Here is a 25,130-nt window from a genome sequence, read left to right on the forward strand (position 1 = left end):
GTAATTTTTGTTTTGATATATGTTTTATGAATAAAAATGATGACATGACTGTTTTTTAGTTCACACATTTTTGATGACAGAGAGAACCTGTTTACGCTTAAATGCTTGTTACAACGGCAAAGCTTCTCCAGAATGACTAAACACAGACCACATAAATACTCCGATACAGTAGATGGCGTCACAAGCAGAGGTAACAGCAGAGAACTTGTAGAGATGAGAATTACCACTCTGCAATGTCTTCTGGGTTTCTCAAACGCTAGAGGGAGCTCCAGAGGGAGTCCAAAATGAATGGGTTGAGAGGATTTGAGCAAAATCATAGTTTATAAATGTTTAAACATTTTTAATATAAAAGAATACAATCACCTCCTGAACACTGAATAGCATAAAACATTTTAACACTGCTGTTATATTTTTAAGAGCTTTGAAACGGCACCTCATGTATGTCCATGGGGTCTGTGAACGCTAACAACCAACGAGCTACTCCGCTCGCCAACCAGTCAGCACTCACTAGCAGTAATGCCCGCCTTCTGCTGCCCAAAACCCGTTTTCTGTAGGAAAAATGAAATATATAGGTAAGTTTTCTTTGCTTTTTTAGGAAATACATCCTTCTACTTTCTAAAATAAAAAAAAAAAAATGTGTCACTGTTGTAATTCAGTTGTGTGCTAGCTTTGTTGTGTTTGTTTACGAATATATTTAAGTTTACAAAAGTCAGGCACATACATATCTGTCTCTGCCTTTTGAGTTACCGCCCAGAATTGTTGATTGACGGCTGAGATACGTATGATTCATCCAATAACACTGCGAATACCGTTACCGGAAACCAGGGCAAGTAAGATCCGGACAGGGATGTGAGATTAGGCACCACACCGGAAACGTGATTAGGACTACGCAAGGTATGTCATTTCCGAAATCGTTTTTTCGAAATTCATGCGCATGCGTCGTCCAAATCGAATTAGAGGATGTACATTATTGCGCATGCGTAGTCCAAATTCGGTTTCCGGTTCAAATCGGGTAGTTTTTTGGTAGTGTCACCCTCTTTTCCCCCGCCGTTCATGCATACGACTAAAATGGCGGCTTCTTTGAGCAAGGTGTGTTCTTCCCGATTTCCAGGGACGCCAAGAGGGCTTAGGTGAATGACTGTTTATGTGTTAGTAACTGCAAGCAGTAGCATTCTCAGTCATGCAGCAGTTTTTGGTTTCACTTTAGAAATATACGGCTCATGTGGTTAACTGAAACTGACAGACTACCTGCGCTAGCTAGTTAAAGTCATTGCATGCCAAGGGTAGTGTAGAAGGAAGCTAACTTTAAGGGTTCTTTAATCAAGAAAGTGGTTCTACAAAGAACTATAAACACTCAAGGACCATTTGCACGATTAAAGGGTTTTTTACATCATGAAAGAGTTCTTCAGAATGTGCTGTAGATAGTTCTTTTTAGAACCTTATTAAAATCGTTTTATATAAGTTTAGGTGGTTAGTGGTTAACATTACATTTATCCTTATTTACTTTAAGGGGTTAACATTTCCAGACTATTTTCTGAAGCCCAATAGTCCTGGACTCAATTTTACAAAATGTTTGTACTTTTATCTTCTAACTTTATGCAGTACAGCACTTTTCCAGCATCAGATATTTGTTTGAATTACTGATATTACTAAAGCAGGACAGTGAACAATCTAGTGCAGGATATAGATACGGATAACAACAAAAAATAAATAAAAAGTAAAGGGAAAGATAGAAAATTAGTAATACCGTTCTGTCATTTTAAAGTCTACGATAAGTTAGAATATTTTTTTGCTGTGCTCCATGCATTTGAGAGGCAAAAAAGGTATATATTTCTGAAAACTGTGGTAGTGTGGGCTTGTCTTTCTAAACTTTGCTTTGTGAAAAAAAAATTGTCCAACAAAAAAAATATCAGCAAGGATTTCCGTTTTTGTCTCCTCCCCCAGTAAAGGTACAGTGCAATACACTCGCCAGCTTTAGGGATAAGTATGTTTCATTTATGTATCCCATCCTCAGCTTTGATAATGTCTGAAAGTGTAATGTCTGATAATGTAATGTCACAACAAGGCTTTCACACGTCAGTGTTATTTGTTTTGACCCTGCGGGGTTCGCTGGGCTCTACTTTAGAAAGCTGACTTTGTTAGCTGTGCAGAACCCCAAGTAAGAAATTTTCCAATTGGCATTTAGTAATTTTAACATAACATAGTAGCATAGCACGTAAATATTAGTTTGTGCTTCACAGTAAAGGAGTGCAGCAATAACCTTACTTTAAATGTTTTGCCCCGTCAAAAGGTGAAATGGAGATTTTAACTTTGCTAATGAGTTTTGACTATCTGTCTGTTTGGGCGTATAGGTCAGTGATCTATGTGGTTTGGAAGAGTTCCCCACAAATTAGCAGCCTGAACTCAATCAAAAAGTGTAAACACCAGCTAGCCCCTGTTGTGATCTGTATTTATCAGACTACATGCACCAAATTTACCTGAAGTGAAATTGCATTTTCTGAGACATATTCAAACAGTACATCATCAAACATCATGTTTTAAGTAGTCATGGATTTTCAAATCTATATGGTGAGATCTTAATAAAGAAAGAATATAAAAACTGAACTTCATCTGTATTGTAACTGATTGGAGCCCCAAAACACTGAAATTAATATTGCTTAAACAAGTTTTAAAACTTTTTCCTTTATATGATTTTAAATGTAAATGTTTTCTCTGGTGCAGTGGCCTGCTACTTTTCCGTTCCCATGGCCTCAGATGGAATCAGCAGATATCGCTATGCACACACGCCAAAGGTAGGTATCACTATTTTTCTCTGTGTGCACATCTCTTATCTGTTTCAGGATACCTGAAGGAATCTTCCTTTTTGTGTGTTTATTTATTTATTGTTTTTTTTTGTTTTAAACTTGATCATGCTCACATGAAAAGTATGTAACTAAGCATCGAGATGCTGTTCCCCAATATAACCAGTGGGTGGCAGTGTCATCTTTTTCTGTATGTTTTCTGTCCACCTTTTTTCTGTCTGGTGTAAATTTTTCATAATTTCTGCAATAGATAAATGGTTTAGGACTAAATAAAGTCAATTAAAGTGCTTTGATGTGGAACGATCCTTTCTTTAAAAAAAACTTTGAATTTGTTTAAATCTCACCAACTGAATTTAACAGGCAGTAGTTTTGTTTAGGCCTGTTTATGCTGATATCCTTGTGTTTACTGTTCTTCAGGTTCTCCATGCCTTCAAGCTCGTGTGCGGCCTCTTCCTCTTTTAATTGCAACCGGAAGTGGCTACTTTGGATACAACCAGTATGAACAACATAAAGCCAGAGAACTAGAGAAGCTAGGCATTGAGGTACCTCCTCGCCTCGCCAATGAGCTACAGGTAGGACCTGAGCTCTGCTGATCGTTACATGATTCATTTGCAGTTATTACTGTTTGGATTTCAGTTTTAATCTTGACTTGTAAGCAGTCTGCCAGCTTTGGGCAGACAGTGTTGCAGCACCCAGTGAAACATGGCTTATTCTGAACACTCAGACACAGATTCTTAGCATGTGTCCTCAGTCTGTATGATATTTTGGCTGGCAGTGTGTGCGATACTCTTGTAGCACTGAAGCAGCATCCTGACAGTTTGAAATGGAAACTTCAACGAGTTAGCCAATGTCTTTGGATACTGAGATGTACGTGCAGTGCAGAGGTTCAATATGTGTGTGTTGTATATGTGTGTGTATGTATGTAAATATATATATATATATATATATATATATATATATATATATGTATATATATGTATATGTGTGTGTACATGTATGTGTGTGTATATGTATGTATGTTTGTATGTATATATATGTGTAATGTCACAATATGCGGCACCTCAGATCCTGCGCACATTGGTCAGATTTCGCTAGATGAAATGATATGGGTGTTCTGGGTCCATACTAATATCCAGTATTTTTCATGTATGACTGTCAGTGCTGATGCCTTTTATACACTGTAGAATAGGCCTGTCACAGTTATGACATAATCATCTAATTGCAATTATTTAAGATGATCGCATTTATTTAAGTTGACTTTTTATATAGTCATTAGATTTCACAGCCATATTAGACTGCAACAAGTAAAATGTGAATTATTGCGTCAGATTGAGGCAAATAAATGTACATGAAAGCAGTAAATGCATTCATCCTGAGATTGTGGGGCTTATCAAAACATACAAAAAAGTTCTAAGTTGGTGCTCTAATACTTTTAGAGAGCAGTAATATCTGTTTATTTGTTAGCTGTCCAGCTAATTCTAACATTTTTAGCGTGTAATCTCAGAACAAGTGTTTTTATGCTTACATCTTCACTCTCATGAAGATGCTGATATAATTACAATATTGTTGTGCCTCCTGACTGAATATGCTGCACAGTTTTATCCATATTGATGATTATTCCTCACAAATTGCTTTCAGATAAACTGAATATTGAGAGAGTTTGCTTTGTCATTATACAGACGTTAGTGTTTGCTGCAACAAATTTATGCATCATACTATGACATGACATATACAGTGGCAGAATATGAAACACTTTGTCATATATCCATAAATTAAATGAGATATCTAATATTAAATGGTGTCATTGATGAGAACAAGTTAATTCTGTGAAAGCAGGGATGATGCAACAGTTTCACTGGAACACCGAATGTAAACATTAATTTGGAGCATTTTGAGCGTGGAAGGGTCAACATGGCCTTGTTTAGAAGGTTACATCACTGACTTACACTTCAGGTCTTAGGCCCTCTGTTGCTGTCTTTCTTAGATTAGCTCTATTTAATTTTAAATTATTTTGTTTCATCGTGCTTCTGATCTTAACAGCTATCTTTTTTCATTTAGTTTCATTTAATTGTCTTAAATGACCCTAAACAGTATTTCCATTAATTGTCAATTTGTGGACCTCATTTTTGACATTGATAAATCTCTGCTTTGCATTACAAATACTTCAACATCTGAGGCAAATGCTCTCCAAAGAAATGTATCAGTGCTCAAGATTGGGAAACAAAGTACACCAATCTGACTCTAACGTCTAAGTTAAGCAATACTGCCATGCAGACATGAGAAGTTATTCAGTTGATTGAAATTTTAACATCTTAAATGCCAGCAGGTCTAAGCTTCAGTTTTATCACTCATATATCTTAAGAATAACAAAACTGTCTTGCAGTCTGTTCCATGCAATCACTAAATAATAAGCCTTATTTAATACTCCTGGGGATTTAAGGGGTTACACCTGTTCTTGTTGCTTATTGTGACCAGAGATTCAATCTGTGTCTCTGTGCTGTGTTGCTTTGCTGTAGTAGTGTAGTAGTGTCATGTGCTCACAAACAGAGACTGTTTGTGCTACAAACTCAGGCTATTTGTGGATTGTTAGTATTTAATCAGATTGCAACTATGATGTAAATTAACTATGGTAAGTATCTTAAGCAGTTATTTGTTAGAGTTGTTTCAGACATTTTTGGGCAGCAGGCCAGTCATACCTGATGTAGTAATTTATGGAATGACCTGAGAGTGGGGTGAGCTTCTGTCAGCCTGTTAATGGCGTCTGATAGGCTGGCTTTATTTGAAGAATTTCCCTGGTTCGTTTTAGGTCTTATCGGCCTTTTCTGTCCTACCTTATCTCTTTAAGGGAACAATAATTACAGCAGATAGACATCGTACCTCCAGCGTGGATTTGTTGACTATCACTCATTGTGACCCATTATTGACCCATGTCACAGTGGACGGTTGCTGCACTGAGATTTTTGGTTCTCTGCATTCCTTGTTGTAGGACTGTAAAGTAAAATAGCAACAAAAAATACACCTAGTTAAGGAGAAGAAAAGGACAGTTGTAATTTATTTTTAGAAATGAAGATTAGTCTTTAAGCCTAATTGCAAGAGCTTGCTTGTTTGCAGTTGCTCTACATGTATAGTTTCCACTGTCAAACACAGAATAAGGAGTGCCATGCTGGCAGAATTGCCATGCTGGCAAGCCACTAAAGCTGTCATAACACAGGCAGAGTTATGTCATTTCATTCATCAGGATTACATCCTTCATTCAAATAGCAACCTGAACGCACCTTAGTAGTGCAAGTAGTATGCTATAAAGAAAACAAAAATTAAATAAGTCAATTTTCTAATCAACAGAACTCCATTAAGGCCAAAGCATAGCAGACCATAAGCGCCATAGATCTCTGAGAATGAGGGCTTAGAACGAAAACTGTTCCAGAAAAGAAATGTTAATATAAGAAACATGCTTTGTTACTGGTCAGTAGTATCTTTTTTTTTCATTCTGTGTAGCCCAGTAGTTTATTATTCATGGTTTAACCCCAAAACTTCAAAATATTTCTGGATCAACATTCAGGCGTAGATAGGTATTAAAAAAAAAAAAAATCACGTTTTAGCATGAAGAAGAGAATCGATAATGGATCATAAGTATAGCCATAGTAGTGCTTCCAAGAGACCAGGATCCTGTCTCTGGTCTGTACCTGGTGCTATAGTCTAAACCTAGTTTAGCTTTGACTGTGACGTGAAAGCATGAAAGTTTCTGTCACAGTGACACAACCAAACTCAGACCTTCAGCAACTTGTTGCAACACACTGCCTTCTCAATAATGTGCATACACAAACATACCAACCAAATCTGCCTCAACCTTTTGACTGCTGTATGCCAGCACGTTCAAATGTAGATAGACTTCAGCTCCCAGAAGCACACAGCACCTAGACGTACTTTCAGTCCTAAGAACAATAGCCAGATTTCTTCTCTGAGGAAAAAGTGGGTTGAGTTCAGTACAGAATTGTAATGAGTTGTCAGCTCAGTCTCGCACTGTTCTCTGAGACACAGAACAGGCTGACAGAGTTAAAGCCCTGACCACTGCTGCCGCAGTCAGACCCTTACTCAGTACTCAAGCAACCAAACAATAGTGCTCATCTTCTGTGAACAGAATGAGAAATGCTGGACTAAATGTTTGTTTATCTGCCCGGTGTTATCTCAAAAATTCTAATGTGTTTTCTACCATTTTCATGTTATTTATTTATGTAGTGTACACACTATATAGAAAATACTATGAATATAATCTGAACTAAAACATTCATACTGTGAGTATTACTATTTGTGTCTTCACCATTTACTGGTCAACAAGACCTGACTAAGACTGTGCGGACTAATACTAGGATTCAACACACTTTGCAACTCCCATTTTAAGCATAACTGAGCCTATTGTGTTTCAGATGTACATTTTAGAAATTGTGTGTCTATGCTTGGGCTTCACTCATGGAAGGCCACAGCACTGTTGAGTTTAACATTTTGAATAATTACATATTAAAAGCTTCAATCAGTTATTTGTGAAGACATCTTTGTTTATTTTGTATAGGGGTATAATACACCACCCATGATTCGATTCATGATACTGGATCCATGATTCAGTATTGTCACAATATTTTTAACATAATTCATGTAAAGGAAAAATGATGACTATAATAATGTTATTGCACAGCTTATTAATGACAGAGCTGGGAGATATGAGTAGTGTTAGATTAAGTTGCTAATTTGTGTTTATTGTTTGTAAACTTAGGCGGCACGGTGGTGCAGTGGGTAGCGCTGTCGCCTCACAGCAAGAAGGGCCTGGGTTCGATTCCCGGCCGGGTGACCAGGGTCATTTCTGTGTGGAGTTTGCATGTTCTCCCCGTGTCTGCGTGGGTTTCCTCCGGGTACTCCGGTTTCCTCCCACAGTCCAAAGACATGCAGTCAGGCCAATTGGACATGCTTAATTGCCCCTAGGTGTGAGTATGTGTGTGTGGATGTATATGTCTGTTTGTCTGCCCTGCGATGGACTGGCGACCTGTCCAGGGTGTATCCTGCCTTCCGCCCAATGACAGCTGGGATAGGCTCCAGCACCCCACCGCGACCCAGAAGGATAAGCGGTTTAGATGATGGATGGATGTTTGTAAACTTTGGTGTTTACACAGTGCAGTTACTTTAGGTGACATAATTAAGAAAATGTGTGTTCTCCAAGATGCACATTGTCACAGTTTTGCATTGCAATATCATAACGATGCATTGTTACACCTCAAGATTTGTGCTGTACTTTCGTTGACCCTCAAGAAAAACATTGGTGATTTTTCAGTGGAATTCTCCTTTAGCATTTAATCACTATCCAATCAGTAACATGTAAAGAGTAGTTTGATGTGCTTTATTGTAAAGAAACTTAACAAGTCAGAAATGGTGATAGTAGCCAGACATCTGAAGCGTTAAATGCCTCTAAAACTACATCATAGAAAGTTACTACATGAAAAGATTTTGAATATGCTGCATGATGCCTGAGACATGGTACATTTTATTGTGATAGGTTTACGATAAGGTTAAGGCCTACAAGTACATGCAGGGCATTCTAAGGCAAAGTAGTACGCAAAGAAAATTTTTTGGGGGTTTTACCACTGTTTTACTATGACCTTCATTACATTTAAAAACTCAAAAATAGTGCAGATTCATTTCAGTATGTATGTGTGTGTGTGTGTGTGTGTATGTATGTATGTGTGTGTGTATATATATATATAATATATATATATAATATATATATATATATATATATATATATATATATATACACTGATCAGGCGTAATATTATGACCACCTCCTTGTTTCTACGTTCATTGTCCATTTTATCAGCTCCACTTACTATATAGGTGCACTTTGTAGTTTTACAATTACAGACTGTAGTCCATCTGTTTCTCTGCATACTTTGTTAGCCCCCTTTTACCCTGCTCTTCAGTGGTCAGGACCCCCATGGATCCTCACAGAGCAGGTACTACTTGGGTGGTGGATCATTCTCAGCACTGCAGTAACACTGACGTGGTGGTGGTGTGTTAGTGTGTGTTGTGCTGGTACGAGTGGATCAGACACAGCAGTGCTACTGGAGTTTTTAAACACTGTGTCCACTCACTGTCCACGCTATTAGACACTCCTACCTTGACAGTCCACCTTGTAGATGTAAAGTCAGAGACGATAGCTCATCTGCTGCACAGGTTGTGTTGGTCATCCTCTATTCCTTCATCAGTGGTCACAGGGCGCTGCCCACAGGACGCTGTTGGCTGGATATTTTTGGTTGGTGGACTATTCTCAGACCAGCAGTGACACTGAGATGTTTAAAAACTCCAGCAGCACTGCTGATCCACTCAGACCAGAGCAACACACACTAACACGCCACCACAACATCAGTGCTACTGCAGTGCTGAGAATGCTCCACCATCCAAATAGTACCTGCTCTGTGAGGGTCCATGGGGGTCCTGACCACTGAAGAACAGGGTAAAACAGTCTGTAAAAACGACAAAGTGGAGCTCATAAAATGGACAATGAGCGTAGAAACAAGGAGGTGGTCGTAATGTTATGCCTGATCGGTGTGTATATATATATATATATATATATATATATATGTGTATGTGTGTGTGTGTGTGTGTGTGTGTGTGTGTGTGAGAACGAATTATGTATTCTGGATTTATATTTTTAAGTCAGCAAGGCAGCCAATTTGAACCTTTCCCCTTTTTTCTTCCACAGTTATTGGCTTGACAGTGTTTACTCTTTAATAATTTATCTATTTTCCCTTCTGTCTTACAGAATATATTTTAGCCATGTGGCCCCAGTGATTAATTATTCACTATTCTTATAATCTATGGGTAAGGTATGGGTTACTGAAAATCGACGGGGAGGCTCTTCTCCAAACTGAGGCTAAACAGGAAGTGAGACCATTCACTCATTGGTCAGACTAATACATGATGATGTCACCCTTAGAGACAGTTAAAGGGCGTTCACATGTGTACAGAGCCACAGTGTACAAAAACTGACACACAAGTTGGCTCCTCAGACAGGAAGAAGGAGATGAACTTCCTGTAAATCAGTTTTCTCCCTAGGTTAAAAGATTGCTCGTATGAGTGAGTATAATTTAACTATTTAAAGAAGAGCAGGCTTTTAATTCAAAAGTCAAAAATACTTAGCTATTTTTAGAATTTGTGTTCTTTTATATACTAAATGTGGTGCTAAATATAGAATATATGTATGCTGTTCTAATTTCTGTTCTGGACATTATTCAAATAATTTAATGTAGTGTGTTTGCTAATTTTATCAAAAGGCAGTGGAGTAGATGTGCTAATCGTAGTGTTATTTACTCTAAGCTTTGAATCAGATGATTCTTTTTTCTGGAGAGGAGGGAAGCAATAAGCCACCTTCTTTACCATGTATTGTTCTTACTGAAGTTTTTTTGCATATATCATATAGTTAGGATTGAACCCTGTAATTTTTCACAAGACATGTTATTAGATGTTGTTTCTCTGATTGCCTGTAAGAATGACAGGTGACTCCACCTTGCGGAGTGTATTTTCATTAGTCCCATGATGAGTACCGTAAATGCACATTATACACTGTGCTGACGAACATAGACATAGACAGCTGTGAGGCACTTATACTCTGCTACAAAATCCGATGCAGTGTTATGCGTTTTAACTTTATGTCTGTATGTATGTATATGTTTCTTATGTATGTTTCAAGTATATTTTCTATCAGTAAACTTTTTTTAGTTTAATAAGGTGTATTGTTTAAGGTGCAGCTTCATCTGAACATTTTAGTTAATGAAAAATTATTTGTTTTATTTATGTGTTAACCAACTAGGGTAACCTTACTGAAACCAGTAGCTCATTTTCAGAGAAGCCCTGTAAAAGACAATGCAATAATAATAACTAACGAAATAGGCAGCAAGGAATAAATAAATGTCAATAGCAAGTAATCATTCAAAGGAAACCGGCTACTTGGCATCGTTTGTAGCTGAGAGCATGCATGTGAATTAGAGGTTGCTGTGTGTTAAAGAAGGTGCTTCAGCTACAGAAAGGGCTTCTGAAAGAGCACGCTCTTGCAGTTTCTGAACAAAGATATTTGTAGTCAGGCAATAGGCTGTTCCACAACCATCTATTAGTGAGTGCAAGAGAAAGAAAGGGATGAGGAATAGAAAGAAAAAAGAAAAGGGGTGAGGGAGTGTAGGGTCCAGTGAGCACACACTTGACTGTATTGTCTTTTTCTAGAGAAAAACATCAGACCACCCCCCACCCCTGTCCCACACCTCAAGCCAAATTTTCAAATTGCGATCCTCTTGGCCACACAGGGAGCTCAGCCACTTGCCTCTGTTGGGAGGTTACCAGGGGAGTCAGATCTGCCAGTGAACCAGCCAATCGCAACCACGCAGCATAACCGCTGACCAACCGGGGGGCTGGGCTTGGAGCTTTGCAGCGGAGAAGCACCGGCAGAATCAAGCAAGGAGCACACTAGAGGCGGAGAGAGAGCGCTAAAGCTGGTGGAGCACACTAATCTCTCCACAGTGATCATGTGTCAGCGGAGCCTGAAGCAGCGGGGGCAGCACTGGAGCGGGGTGGGGAAATGGTGAGATGTTGCAGGGCTTTGCACAGACCGTCCTCTTGCTACAATCTCCACAGAGTCAGGGTTGATGCACGGCGCCTCCGGACGCTCGGCTCCTCCTCTTCCTCTTTCTCGCCGAGAACGGCAGGGGGGTCTGCAGGCGGCGTCAGCAACGCCAGCAGTGGAGGCCCTGGAGCCCCGGGGGCCGCCGTTCGGCTCAGCCACCAGAACCGCTTCAGGTACCGAGAGAGGGAGATGGAGAGAGTGTGATGCTAGAATAGAGCCCAGGCTTATAGTATGTGTGATACAAGGACATGCCACTTTAGCTTTGATTGGCACAGGGACTTAGACTTTGGAATGATTATTCATATGATGGATGACAGGAGTATGCAGGAGAAAACTGAAAGGAAGGTTGGATATGCGGTGGTTGTATTAACATCAGGATATTTTAATAACAGGTTATCAGATTTGATGTTTTCTTACTAAATTTGTTAAAAGGCAAAGGTACGGTTACACTCATCCTAGTGTTACTTTATCAGAGCTTTGATTAGGGTGTGTCAGGCAGTTATGCTGACAATTATACTCAGGTAGTAGCTTGTGGACTGAAGTGGATTGCTGGACAAGTGTGTGTAGTGTGTTTGGCACACAGTGACATTCTGTACACAGGCCAGAGCACTGAATGTAGCACGAGCGTGTGGCCTGGCTCTCTTAAAGTCCTCTCTCCCACAAAGCTATGGCACTGCATTTGGCCTAATTGCAACATAATGCCCCTAAGCCTCTGCCAGAAAGCTTGTGAACAATGTGGGCCAGTGGAGCCAGCGTTAGCCAGCCTTGAACTGTGCTTCATACAGGCTTTTATCCTTGAACTGTGCCTTTAGTCTTCAACTGGGCATTGTAATACCGAGCCAACCGCTCTCCTTCACTCTGAGAGAGACATAGCAAGGGAATTAAGGGAAGCCAGGATTCAGCTAGTGATTGGCTAATATGTTTCTGCCACAAACAAGACAGGGTGGATATATTGAAATGTGTGAGAGCATGGCAGCTTCAGCTTAGAATGTGTGTACAATTTTGTATACATGACAGAAATGGATGTACAATGTTGCTTGATTTGTCTTTCTTTTCGGTTGCCTCATTTTTTAGATTCACTGTTGATTTTGGGCTCCTAGTCTCAAGCCAACCAAAGCATTTAATTTTGTGGAGAAAAAAGCAAGTGAGCTGCAGTGCTCTTCATGCCGCTTCAGCTGTGCTGGACAGGCTGGGGGGAAGGGCAGGAAAGCCTTTAACACACTAATGAACCTCAGCTCAGTGTGACTGCTCAGGGTCTGTGCCAAATAAAATGTTTCTAGCTGTAGTCATTTAGAGCCATTTATGATTGGTACAGGGGGTGTAAGACAGCTGAACTGCATGCAGTCACCTTAAGAGTGAGTGAGGTTGCATAATGTAGCAAATGCGAGTAGTATGGTTTGAAAATGGCTGCAGACAACCTCTGTGTGCTGCAGTGCAGTTTTAAAGCAACAACATACAGTGTAAACTATCTTTGTTTAAGTACTTTTAAAATTATATTAACTGACAAGCTACAAAATTTAACTCTTTTACATCGCAAAATACTTTGCTAACTAACCACATATATACTGCGTAAGTGCTTTGTTGCGTCAAGTGTGCTGATCAGCATAAATTTTTACCCACATGAGATAATCAATACAGGAAGACAGACATTATTTCTTGGCCAGTAGGTTCACTGTTTTCATGATGGTGCTGGGCAATAAATTTTTTCAGTTGTAGGATTGAATAGTGCTATGACAATAGTCTTATTCTAGTGCAATATATAAAATTATTTATCAAGTAATATAAAATTAAATTACTAAATCCAATTTATATTTGAAACTAAAATATACATTTTGAGGACAGTGAATTCTCAAATATATAATACTGTGCAAAAGTCAGAGACCACCTTTTCATTTATTTAATTTCCAGTCAGAACGGCTAAACTTTATTTTTATTGATGTAGGACAAGACAGCATAAAAGTGACATAAATGTTGAAATAGTTCACAGGTGATAGGAAAAGGTGAAAAATCCACAGGTGTTTGTTCTTTTGAGAGAAAACAATGCTGTAACCCTGAAAGGATGTGTAGCTGTCAAGAAGCCAAGAAAAGAACATTTGCACTAGAACACCAGCTGATGTAACAGAACTGGCGGTTGGCGCTTTCCTCTGAGCGCGTTCAGCAGTCCAATGATGTTGCGTGAGCGGCATCATCAAACGATGCGGTGGCTGGCTTCACAGGTCTCAGAGGAAGCCTGTGCTAGCCTTCGCCCTCCTAGCATTGATAGTATAGTGTGACTGGGGGAGTCCTAACTAGCGGGTGGAATTGGGGACGACTAAATTGGGGAGAAAATTAAGAAAAAAAGTGTTAAAGCTCACGACATGTGAAAGAACACATTGGCTGTGCTTCAGACCCTTCCCAGGTGAAAGAATCTGATGTTTGTGAGTATTTAAAAGAACTGAGTCAAAACTTGATGTTGACAAATACCATTGTCATCATACCCTCATCTGTATAATGTTGATTTTGCATTTGAGACTTAAATGTCAAGATAAACTCGAAGCAGTACATGGACACCATATTTTAGCATGCTTTCTTTCTCATTCCGTAGTGCTACTTCTTTCAATTTCAACCATAAAAAATTTTCACAGTGCAGCTTGTAATTAGTGAAAGCCTGGTATCTGACTTTTGCACAGTTCTGTAGATGGAATTACAAACCTCATTTCTAGAAAAGTTGGGACATTTTGTAAAATGCAAAATAACAAGAATCTGTGATTTTGTTGATTCTCTTAAACCTTTTGTTAACTGACAAAAGTACAAAGAAGTTCCTTTTAATGGTTTGGCTGACCAACCAATGTATTTTGTAAATATAAACAACCTGCAACAAACCTGCAACACAAAAAATGTTGGCACAGGGGCACAATAAGATTTTTCTAAGAAATTTATAGAATATTCAAGTTACACTGTTTTGAAACATTCCATACTAAGCAGGTGAATTGGTAACAGTTGAGAACATCATGATGGTATAAAAAGGGCATCCACCAAAGGCTCAGTCTTTGCACAGTGGTAAACATGCCTTTGTCCCAGCTAGGGCTGGGCGATAAAACGATAACGATAAGTATCGCGATATAACTTTTCCTCGATAGAGCGATAAGACAGGTTCGATAAATGTTCGATATAATACACCATTCTCACACTTCCACGTTTTAGTGATGGCCCTGGTGGCGTTTTCTACTGCAAGGAAAGCGACACTACTCTGCTGTCGCCAGGAGAGGGCGCACTTCCGAGTTTTTGGACTTGATTAGAGAGGGAGGGAGCCACGAGTAAAAAAGAGTCGCCAAATATACTTTAGCAACGGCTGAAACGCGGAGTTATACATTCCCTGTCTGAGTGGATGTTATCGGCGATCTGTTCTCCTGTGACCGAGTGTGAGTGACAAGGTCAGTGGTGTAACTGTACTGTCCTACAGCGAACTCACCTCTTTCCGTGCATCCTAACAACTTTAGCGGTGTTAAATCACGTCTACAGCGCCGTGTTACAGCGCCAAACCGTCATATTTTAGTATTAGTGCATTCTTCCGAAACAAAAGCGAAAGAAAGAAGTGGGTTCATGTTCGAAAGTAAACTGAGGAAGCTGCGAGGCATTGGAGAGCGGGAGAGCGCTAGCTTTCCAGGCTAGCTGTTTTTAGCTGCTGGCTAACTTGAAGCAGCGCTCCGGCAAAACACGGTGAACTGATGATACGGTAAATCAAACAAGACACAAAATCACCGCTTTCAATTTAAACATACCTAAAAGGAGGACTCTGTGACTGGTGTGAGAGATTCACACTGCAGATAATGCTTTTACACAGCGAACGTCAGATATACTGCGGTTCACCCCTTAAACTACTACGGTAGCATAGAGAAACCCAGCCGTCGCTAGCTGGTGTCTGAATACTGTGATATGCTCTGACATGGGTGTGGTAGGAGTGACAGCAGTGACCTACCGAACCGAATCGACGTTGTTGAGAAACTAAAGAGTTTAGCACTGTTGTTGGCAGCTTGTTTAGCATTTGTAACGGGGTAGCTGAGTGCTCGTCACCAGACAGCTAAAAATAATCTGTTTTCTTTCTTAAATCATGACTATTACAAAAATTGCAGCTGTGCTTTTCAAGCTGATAAAAACAGCTCAGAAACTTTCTCCCACTCTCCCATGACAGATTTGTGAAATGTTCCACTGTTTGCCGAGTGTTTGTCATGATCGGACCATAAGTGATAGTTTAAAACCACAGTTAACCACCCAGGAGCAAAATCAGCCTTCAAACGTGAAAGAAATCATGATTTGACATTTATCGCGATATGTATCGATATCGAACGATATGAATTTTGTTTATCATGATATCGTTTTTGGCCATATCGCCCAGCTCTAGTCCCAGCTTTATTTGAGTGTGTTGGAAATTGATCAGTTATAAACACTGGAAATCTTTTCTTTGTACTTTTGACAGTTAAATGAAGGTTCATAAGTAAATCATTTTTTCTTTTATTGCATTTTACAAAATGTCTCATCTTTTGCAGAAATGGGGTTTGTAAAATATCAACAATAAAGATTTTGAATGATTTAACAACATTAATTCGGGGCACAGCTGTTTGTTTTTTATTCATTCATTTGTTTATTTATTTATTACTGTAGAAATGGCATTCTGTACTTCAGAATGAGCTGTGTGTATGAGAGAGAGAGAGAGAGGGGAAAAAAGAGAAACTGAGAAAGCGTGTCAGTGTCTAAGCCTTAACTATCCTGCTAAGTACTAGGTCTCATCCCGATTAGAGTAGACAGTGTATTAGCACCTATAGATAGCAATCGTGACTGCTGTTCAACACTGTCTCTGTCAACCTCCCTTGTGCTGGTTCATCACTTTCAGGGCCAAATATGACCCACTTCGCTGACATACTAAAGCTGATCTGGCTTTAGCCAGCTAGCTGCCTTTCTCATTTCATACTATGTGCTTTTCTATCTGCAAAGCAAGATGCTGTTCGCTCCAGACATGACAAATCATTGTACGCTTTGCCCCAGTCTCTGGCCTACAGTTGTGATCCAGTGGCGCCTCCTTCCTGCACTGGAGCTGGAGCTAAAAATAGTGCACAGATCTACCATGCAAAGCTGAGTGCTGGTGGACTGCTGTCACGGCTCTGCTGGCTCCTTTCCGCCAGCACTAATGCCCTACTTGTTCTGAATTGTCAGGAGGTTGAAAGACTGGTGCATTTCAAGTTTCAAGTGAATTTAGATTTATCCTTAGAAATGACTTTTGACATAAACATTCTATAGTACTGGGATATTTGGCAGATTCCTCTCTGTTAAATGTTCAAGATATGGCAGGTAGCACTCCATTTCTTCAGTTTATTATAAGCAAAGACAGAGGTTCAGAATCATGATGAGCAGCTGGGATAGACCTTTGTGCTGCCGTGGTTCCTATTTTGTAGTCTTTTTAGGCAATAAACGCTAGACTAAGGGGTTAAAGGGAGGTGAGGAGAGAGAATGTCTGAGGTCTTGGAAAACGCTTTCAAGAGGGTGGTATGGGGTTGTGAATGTAATACCATTGATTTATTGTAAAACTACTGTGGAGGTCTGCTACTGCTTCCATTTTCTCTGATTTTTCTGGCTGCCAGTTTGCTGTATTTCTCTGTCTCTGATCATTCAGCTGTTCAGTCTTGCTCTTCTAACCCTTTTTGGAATTTATTTGGTCTGCAGGGTGGAGGGGTGCACGTGTGGGTCTGTCTTCTGTTGTCTTTCTTTTTATGTCTTGGGCCTCTTTCAAATATTTTTAGCACTATGTCTTGTCAGTGTTCTGTTGTGGTATTGCTTGCACCCTGGGCCTCACTGGCTGTGTTGTGCATGTTATGCAGGTTGCAGTTCCCACAGCTGGCCTTGCGGCGGCGCCTTGGCCAGCTGAACTGCATGTCCCGGCCTACTGCCCGCCTGCGCTCATGGCCGCTCTCCTTCCTCTACTACATCTTGCCATTTGGAGTGCTCAAGCCCCTCGCCAAGGTGGGCTGGCGGCCCACCAGCAGAGTAAGTCCAAAAGAATGGGACGGTGCCCAGAACAGCAATATGACGTGATGTGTGTGTGTGTGTGTGTGTGTGTGTGTGTGCACGTGTGTGTGCACGTGTGTGTGCACGTGTGTGTGTGTGTGTATGAGCTGAACCGTACAAAATCTCAGTATCCAGAGACAACATTTCCATGTACAAATCTGCAGAAATATTTTTTGTAAATAATTTTTCTGTGTTACTGGTTTAGTAAAATTAATTGCTGTACAATTTGCTAAACTTTGGGCATTTCAGTAGGAATTTATTATTGGCTGATAAATGTTTTAAAATGGCAAAATGAGCCATGAAACCATGTTAATTATAGGTTGTTGTATTGGCTCAGAAATTCAATATTGGTGCATCCATAGTTTTTACACTTTTCCCTGAACCTGTACAATGTTTTATTTTTGATGCACGGTGCAACGTGAACAAATTTCCATCACGTTTTTTCAGAAAATAATATCAAGCGAGAAGGGTGTATTGTTCGCAGGTATCCTTGCATGACACATTCCTTTCACCAAGCGATAAGCTCTAATTATCAACCTTATTATGTGGATTTCAAATTAACATTTCTGTTCCAGAACACTTGAGGATCACGTGTCTTTGGATTTGTTTTTCTTATTCATGAAATACTGGTCATTTGCAGTTTTTGTTTTTCAAATCACTTTAAAGCCCTGCATGGTAGTGACAAATAGAATTGTGCAACTGATCCAGGGTTTGGGATGAAACCTACGATGTTGACTTTCTCCCCAAAACGAGCCCAGAATGTATTTCAGGTGCATACTCTGGAATAAATGTGAAAACACGCTTATTGCCAAAAGTAGTTACCTATCCTGCTGTTTTATGTAGCTTGTGATCAGAGTCAGATTCAGGACTAGTTTCCCTTGCCTAATTTCAGTCTTACAATTAAAAGAAACCTTTACCAACCTGTTGTCAGACGTTTGTGGAACAAAGGAGGCATTGAGGACAAGAGTGGTCAGAGCCAATGGCTGCTTGCATATGCCCTCTCCCCAGCCTTGTGTAAAAAGGCCCATTGTCCTGTTGGGGCACACTAAAGTGAGGAATGCTTTGTCTGTTTGGTCACTGCATCTTCCGAGTAGGTTCAGTGCTCTGTGCACACTCTGAATGTTTAGGGTGTGCAAAATTGCCATACAGGCCTCAGATACTGTATCTTGAGATGTGAGATCTTGATTGTTATTCAGTGATTTACTCAAGCACGTCTTATGTAATTTGAGACTGTTGCATTAAGACAGTTTTTTAGATACAGATCTTATTGCAGTATACAACACAGACAATTCAGTCTGTTGGATTACTGTGCTAAAGAATGAAAGTATGCAGTTGGCTAAATATGCTGCTGATGGCCTTTTAAACTTTAACTTTGTCTGAACGGTAACATCACACAAATTATTACTAGTGTGAGCAATGTGGTTAAATTAGTAACACTGCGATTTAGTTAAATAAAAAATGTATCTCCATTTATTTTTTATTTATTAATTTATTTTAACTGATTTTGAAAATGCCCTTTACAGTGTGTTACATTTCATGATGAATGGAGCAATAGACTCCAATTAACTCCAATTAAAAGTTTTTTCAAATGTTTTTCCTTCCCCTGTAAAGTTACCATTTTGGATGTACAAAGTTTTGTTGTGGCAGAGATGATATAACATGATGCTAATTCAGGGTTTAGTTGAATACAAATTAATTTAGAATTTTGTTCTTTACCATGCTATGTTTTAATCTATTCATATTTTTGATTATTTTGAATGTTCAGGTTTTGTATAAACCTAGCATGCACTTGTATACAAATATTGTATAAAAATGTGTAAAAAAATACCAGTACTTGCCTAAACTATTCTTAAAATTAAAACAAAGTACTACACCTCCCATATACACCTTCTAAAAATTAACTTACAAACTATGAAATGTATACTATGGGTCTAGAAGATGGCAGTACTTAACATTCATGCAGATAGGCTGGACTTGGCATTTAGACGTCCTTTTTTGTCAGCTAGAGCTGAAGTGGACTACTGTAATCCACTTATAGTCGACACTTTGCCCAGCTTCTGTCCTACATCTCAGCACCCCTGGCCCCCATGGTTTCAGCCCAATGGTTTAATTCTAGCGTTATCACTTGGTGTTATTTCTGGAGAATAAGATCTTCAGTGAAGGAAGTTGATGTGATCCCTGGAAAAAATATCTCTGAAATTTATATGTAATAAAAAAAAGAAAAAAATGAGAGAGAACTCATTTACAGTAAGCTTAAAAAAATATTTAATTATGTCTTTTCATGGGACAACACTACTTGGATATAACTTAAAGTAGTCAGTGTACAGCTTGTGTAGCAGTATGGATTTACTGTCCTCTGAAAATAACTCAACACACTGCCATTGATGTCTAAATAGCTGGCAACTAGAGCTGGGCGATATGGCCAAAAATGTTATCATGATAAACAAAATTCATATTGTTCGATATCGATACATACTGCGATAAATGTCAAATCATTATTTCTTTCGAGTTTGAAGGCTGATTTTTTGCTCCTGGGTGGTTAATTGCTGTTTTAAACTATCCTTTATGGTCGGAACACGACAAACACTCGCCAAACAGTGGAACATTTCACAAATCTGTCATGGGAGAGTGGGAGAAAGTGTCTGAGCTGTTTTTACCAGCTGGAAAAGCATGGCTATTTTGTAATAGTCATAATCTAAGAAAGAAAACAGATTAGCTGATGACAAGCGCTCGGCTACCCCTTTACAAATGACATCACAGTATTCAGACGCCAGCTAGCAACGACTGGATTTCTCTATACTATCATAGTAGTTTAAGTGGTGAACCGCAAAATATCTAACACCAGACAAACAGAGTCCTCTTTCTAGGTACGTTTAAACTGAAAGCGGTGCTGACGGAGCGCTGCTTCAAGTTAGCCAGCTGCTAAAAACAGCTAGCCTGGAAAGCTAGCGCTCTCCCGCTCTCCAGTGCCTCACAGCTTCCTCAGTTTACTTTCGTTTAAATCAGGGCTGTAATTTACATGACACCACTTCTTTCTTTCACTTTCATTGCTTGGGAATGCAGTAATACTTAAATACTTAAATTGACTCTCCGAGCGCTGTAACAGCGATTTAGTTGTAAGGATTGTGATTGTGATTTAATGCTGCTAAAGCTGGTTAGGATGTTAGGAAAGAGGTGAGCTCGCTGTAGGACAGTATAGTTACACCACTGACCTCTTCACTCACACTTGGTCACAGGAGAACAGATCGCCGGTCACTCCACTCAAACAGGGAATGTATAACTCCGCGTTTCAGCCGTTGCTAAAGACTCATCTTACTCGTGGCCCCCTCCCTCTCTAATCATGTAGAAAAACTCAGAAGTGCGCCCTCCACTGGCGACAGCTGAGTAGTGTCGCTTTCCTTGCAGTAGAAAACGCCACCAAGGCTTTCGCTAGAACGTAGAAGTGTGAGAATGGTGTATTATATCGAACATTTATCGAACATGTCGTATCGCTCTATCGAGGAAAAGTTATATCGCGATACTTATCGTTTTATCGCCCAGCCCTAGCTGGCAACACAAGTGAGTACACCTCACAGTGAACATGTCCAAATTGTGCCCAACTGTGTCGTTGTCCCTCCCTGGTGTGATGTGACTCGTGTTTTGAGTACAATTCTCTCATACTGGCTACTGGATATTCAACATTGCACCTCATGGCAAAGAACTCTCTGAGGATGTGAGAAATAGAATTGTTGCTCTCCACAAAGATGGCCTTGGCTGTAAGAAGATTGCTAACACCCTGAAACTGAGTTATAGCATGGTGGCCAAGGTCATACAGCGGTTTTCCAGCACAGGTTCCACTTGGAACAGGCCTCGCCAAGGTCGACCAAAGAAGTTGAGTCCATGTGTTCAGCGTCATATCCAGAGGTTGGCTTCAAAAAATAGATGCATGATTGCTGCCAGCATTGCTGCAGAGGTTGAAGAAGTGGGAGGTCAGCCTGTCAGTGCTCAGACCATACGCCGCACAATGCATCAACTCAGTCAGCATGGCCGTCGTTTCAGAAGGAAGCCTCTTCTGAAGCTGATGCACAAGTGTTATTTTCAGAGGACAGTAAATCTATACTGATTTAAATCTAGACTGATAACTAAGTTATATCCAAATTTAATTTCTATAGTGTTGTCCCATGAAAAGATATAATAAAATATTTGCAGAAATTTGAGGTGTGAGATACTGTGTATATATGTGTGTGTATTTATATATATGTATTTATATATATATGGAATTTTAGAATTTTGTTCTAGAAAGATATAAAAGAGATGTCATAATTTGAATGGTATGTTATAATTTTATAAGGACCATGACTTAACATCAAATGTGGATCAGTAAGATTTGGATGATATCTAATCTGATTGTAAGGTGCTAAGTTTTATGTAGCTTTGTATTGGTGCCAGTGCCAATCCAGTATATCAAATCATTGCATCATTAGTATAGACCTTAACATTTGGTGGTTGATCACCTGGCTACGGTGTATTACAGTAATTCTATGAAATAAGTGTGTAGTATTCCTAACATGCTCTTTACTGGTCTAGGTTACCATATATAAGTCCATACCTACAAGGCTACTCTCCAGAGCTTGGGGTCGACTCAACCAAGTTGACCTTCCCACCTGGTTACGGAAGCCCATTTATAGCCTATATATATGGACATTTGGGGTAAACATGAAGGAGGCAGCTGTGGAGGACCTGCAGCATTACAGGAACTTGGGCGAGTTCTTCAGACGCAAACTGAAACCGCAGGCCCGGCCTGTGTGTGACTCCCACTGCGTGGTATGTGTGTGTTTTTTTTACTTTTAATTAGTAACAAGTAAGAACCACATTTATTTACCATGTACATGTATTAGGAGTTTGTCTTGGTGTTTGGTAGCAAATTTACGTATTTATAGTCAACTCCAAATTATGAGCCCCCCTCAAGAAAAATAGGCAAAAGTAATCATATGAAGCTAACAATGCCTATAAGGATTCAAATATTTCTAAAAAATGTTGGTGAAATTGCTGACCATATGTCGAATAGAAATAATTTGTACAAGACAGGTGTACTGGTACACAAAAATCATGATGTGATTTACACCACGGTTTGGCCATCACGGTTCGGTGCCACGGGGAAAAAAAAGCAAGAGACACCCAAATGCGTAAGGCTTGGTTTCTTTTCATTTATTTTGAACAGACAGTAGTGCAAGTTATAGTTTGTTCCACCTAGTCCTGTATAGTCCCCCTGAGGTAACTTTGTTGGTACAGCCTGTAGTGTGTGTCATTTGCACTCGACCAGGAAAGTCTAATGTTAACGTTATGCGGTGATAGGAATTGTGCTGAATCTCTTCACAGGTGCAAAAATACTGCAGGCTGTGTAGAGGGAAAATCAGCTTGTGTTTTTTATTTTTACATTTTTTTTTAAAATCCCCTCTCTTTTTATTTACCTTGATAGCTGCCTTCCTCAACTCTCGCTGACTGCTCCATCACCTCAAGCTCTGCCTCACAGCTGACCAGGGGTTAGGGGTTGTGACACTGCTCCAGTTCTCGATAGACCGAATTATTTGGTGCTAGCTGCAAAGAAAGGCTCCTCTTGCTAATTTCTTACCGAGTTATCTTCTTCATCCAGTGAGCCGACAAGTTTCCTCTTCAGATGCTACAGTACGGAGGATGTGCTCCCGTGCCAGCTAAGGTCGGCTTACAAAAAGCACAACTGATAACCTTTTTTTAAGTTTAGCTTCACACCTTTGAGGATTTTGTTCTTGACTACTAAATTATTTGCCAGCTTATTTGGTCGTCGATTTTAGTCGACTGAGTGGAATAATCGTTGCACCCCTATTCTCCATGTGTTTATTTCCGTTTTTTCCGTTATTTCCGAGCTCTGAGCTTTTTTTCGATTATTTCCGAGCTCTTGTGAAAGTCAGTGGCTTAATACCAGAAGATTTTATCCCAAAATCTGTCTGCCTCTGCCAGAGGGTTAAAACTTGGCAATGGGTGGCCCTTTCAGCAAGCAAATGTAACTTAGTAGTGGTGCCAGTACCAATCCAGGATATCGAATTAGTGCATCATCAAAATTTACACAGAAAGGGTCGCGGGAACACAAAATGATAGTTTTGCAATGGGCTTCTCCATCTCCAGATTTGAACTCCATTGAAAACATGTAGTGTGTATTGAAGACGGCAGTCCACAAGAGAAGACCCAAGAATATCAAGGCTCAGTGCTGTTATTCTCACCGGGGGGCTTCAAGAAATGTTAATAATAGAAGTGCAAATATTTTTCAAACCAATGTTTTTTAAAAAGAAATGTATTACTATGAAAAAAAAACATATGCAGCTTAGCCGTTTGTTTAAGCCTAAAATATCACAATAGCTCATTTTCATGAAAAATGCCAGTAATTCTGGAGTTGACTGCATATGCGTAGAAGCATCCAGACACCCCTTCTAATTAGTGCATTTAGCTTCTTTAAGGTGCACTCATTGCTGACACAGGCGTTTAATTGTGCACACAGAGCTTATATAATCTCCATAGGAATGAACTGCCAACAGAATGGAAAGCTCAGTAGCAGTCGCGTGTGTCTAAGGCAGAAGTCTTCAAATCCAGTCTTTAAATCCTATTCCTGTATCCAGTTACCGGTTTCCACTTTCAGTGCTGGATTTTTTAATCACTGAAAGGTATGACACTAGGCGGCCAATGAATCATGATTATAAATTCCAGGACTGGAAAACTGGATTTGAAGACCTCTGGTCTGAGGTCACCATACCCAATGCCAAGTGTTGGCTAGAGCGTTATAAAGCTCCTTAGCATTGGAAAAGCGAAAGTGCATTCTCTGGAGGGATGGAGCACCTTTGAATATCTTTGGGATGAGTTGGAGTGCCATGTGTGATTCAGAACTGTTCATCCAACATCAATACCTGACCTCACTAAGTCTTCTGTGGCTGAATGCAATCATATCCTCACAGCAATGTTCCAGCATCTAGTGCAAAGCCATCTCAGATGAGTAGAGGTTTTACTGCAGCAACAGGGGGTCATACCCTTGATTTTAGAAGAAATGGATGAGCAGGTGTCTACAAACATGTAAGTACAGTGGTGCTTGGAAGTTTGTGAACGCTTTATAAGTTTCTATGTTTCTGCACACATTTGACCTAAAACTTCATCACATTTTCAAGTCCTAAAATAGATAAAGAGAACCAAATTAAACAAATGAGACAAAAATATTAGACTTGGTCAATTATTTATTGAGGAAAATGATCCAATATTACATACCTGTGAGTGGCAAAAGTATGTGAACCTATAGAATTAGCAGTTAATTTGAAGGAGAAATTAGTCAGGTTTTATTTAAAGAAAGTCTGATCTTCACAACACATGTTTGTGGTAGTGTATTATGGCAAGAACAAAGGAGATTTCTGAGGATCTTAGAAGAGTTGTTGATGCTCATCAGACTTGAAAAGGTTACAAAGCCATCTCTAAAGAATCTGGACTCCACCGATCTACAGTCAGACAGATTGTGTACAAATGGAGGAAATTCAAGACCATTGTTACACTCCCCAGGAGTGGCTGACCAACAAAGATCACACCACGAACAAGGCTTGTAATAGTCCGCAAGGTCACAAAGGAACCCAGGGTAACTT

The 25,130-nt window shown here is 39.7% G+C and overlaps 1 protein-coding gene across 6 annotated transcripts in view; it reads left to right on the forward strand.

The window, feature by feature from the left end:
- The first annotated feature begins 1,004 nt into the window (after positions 1–1,004).
- pisd (phosphatidylserine decarboxylase) overlaps positions 1,005–25,130 on the forward strand; it is a 37,333-nt gene continuing 13,207 nt past the window's right edge. The window contains exons 1-5 of one of the 6 annotated variants that reach the window (XM_036580284.1): positions 1,029–1,089; positions 2,722–2,792; positions 3,219–3,373; positions 17,313–17,478; positions 22,066–22,302. In XM_036580284.1, the coding sequence (XP_036436177.1) occupies positions 3,363–3,373; positions 17,313–17,478; positions 22,066–22,302 (414 nt within the window). In that variant the 5' untranslated portion in view covers positions 1,029–1,089; positions 2,722–2,792; positions 3,219–3,362. Of the gene's footprint in view, positions 1,131–2,721; positions 2,793–3,218; positions 3,374–9,493; positions 9,924–11,063; positions 11,634–17,312; positions 17,479–22,065; positions 22,303–25,130 lie in introns of those variants that run through there. The other 5 variants (XM_036580282.1, XM_036580281.1, XM_036580279.1 and 2 more) reach the window with 5 other exon arrangements.

Source organism: Colossoma macropomum, unplaced genomic scaffold, assembly GCF_904425465.1.
Source record: "Colossoma macropomum unplaced genomic scaffold, Colossoma_macropomum, whole genome shotgun sequence".
NCBI lineage: Eukaryota > Metazoa > Chordata > Actinopteri > Characiformes > Serrasalmidae > Colossoma > Colossoma macropomum.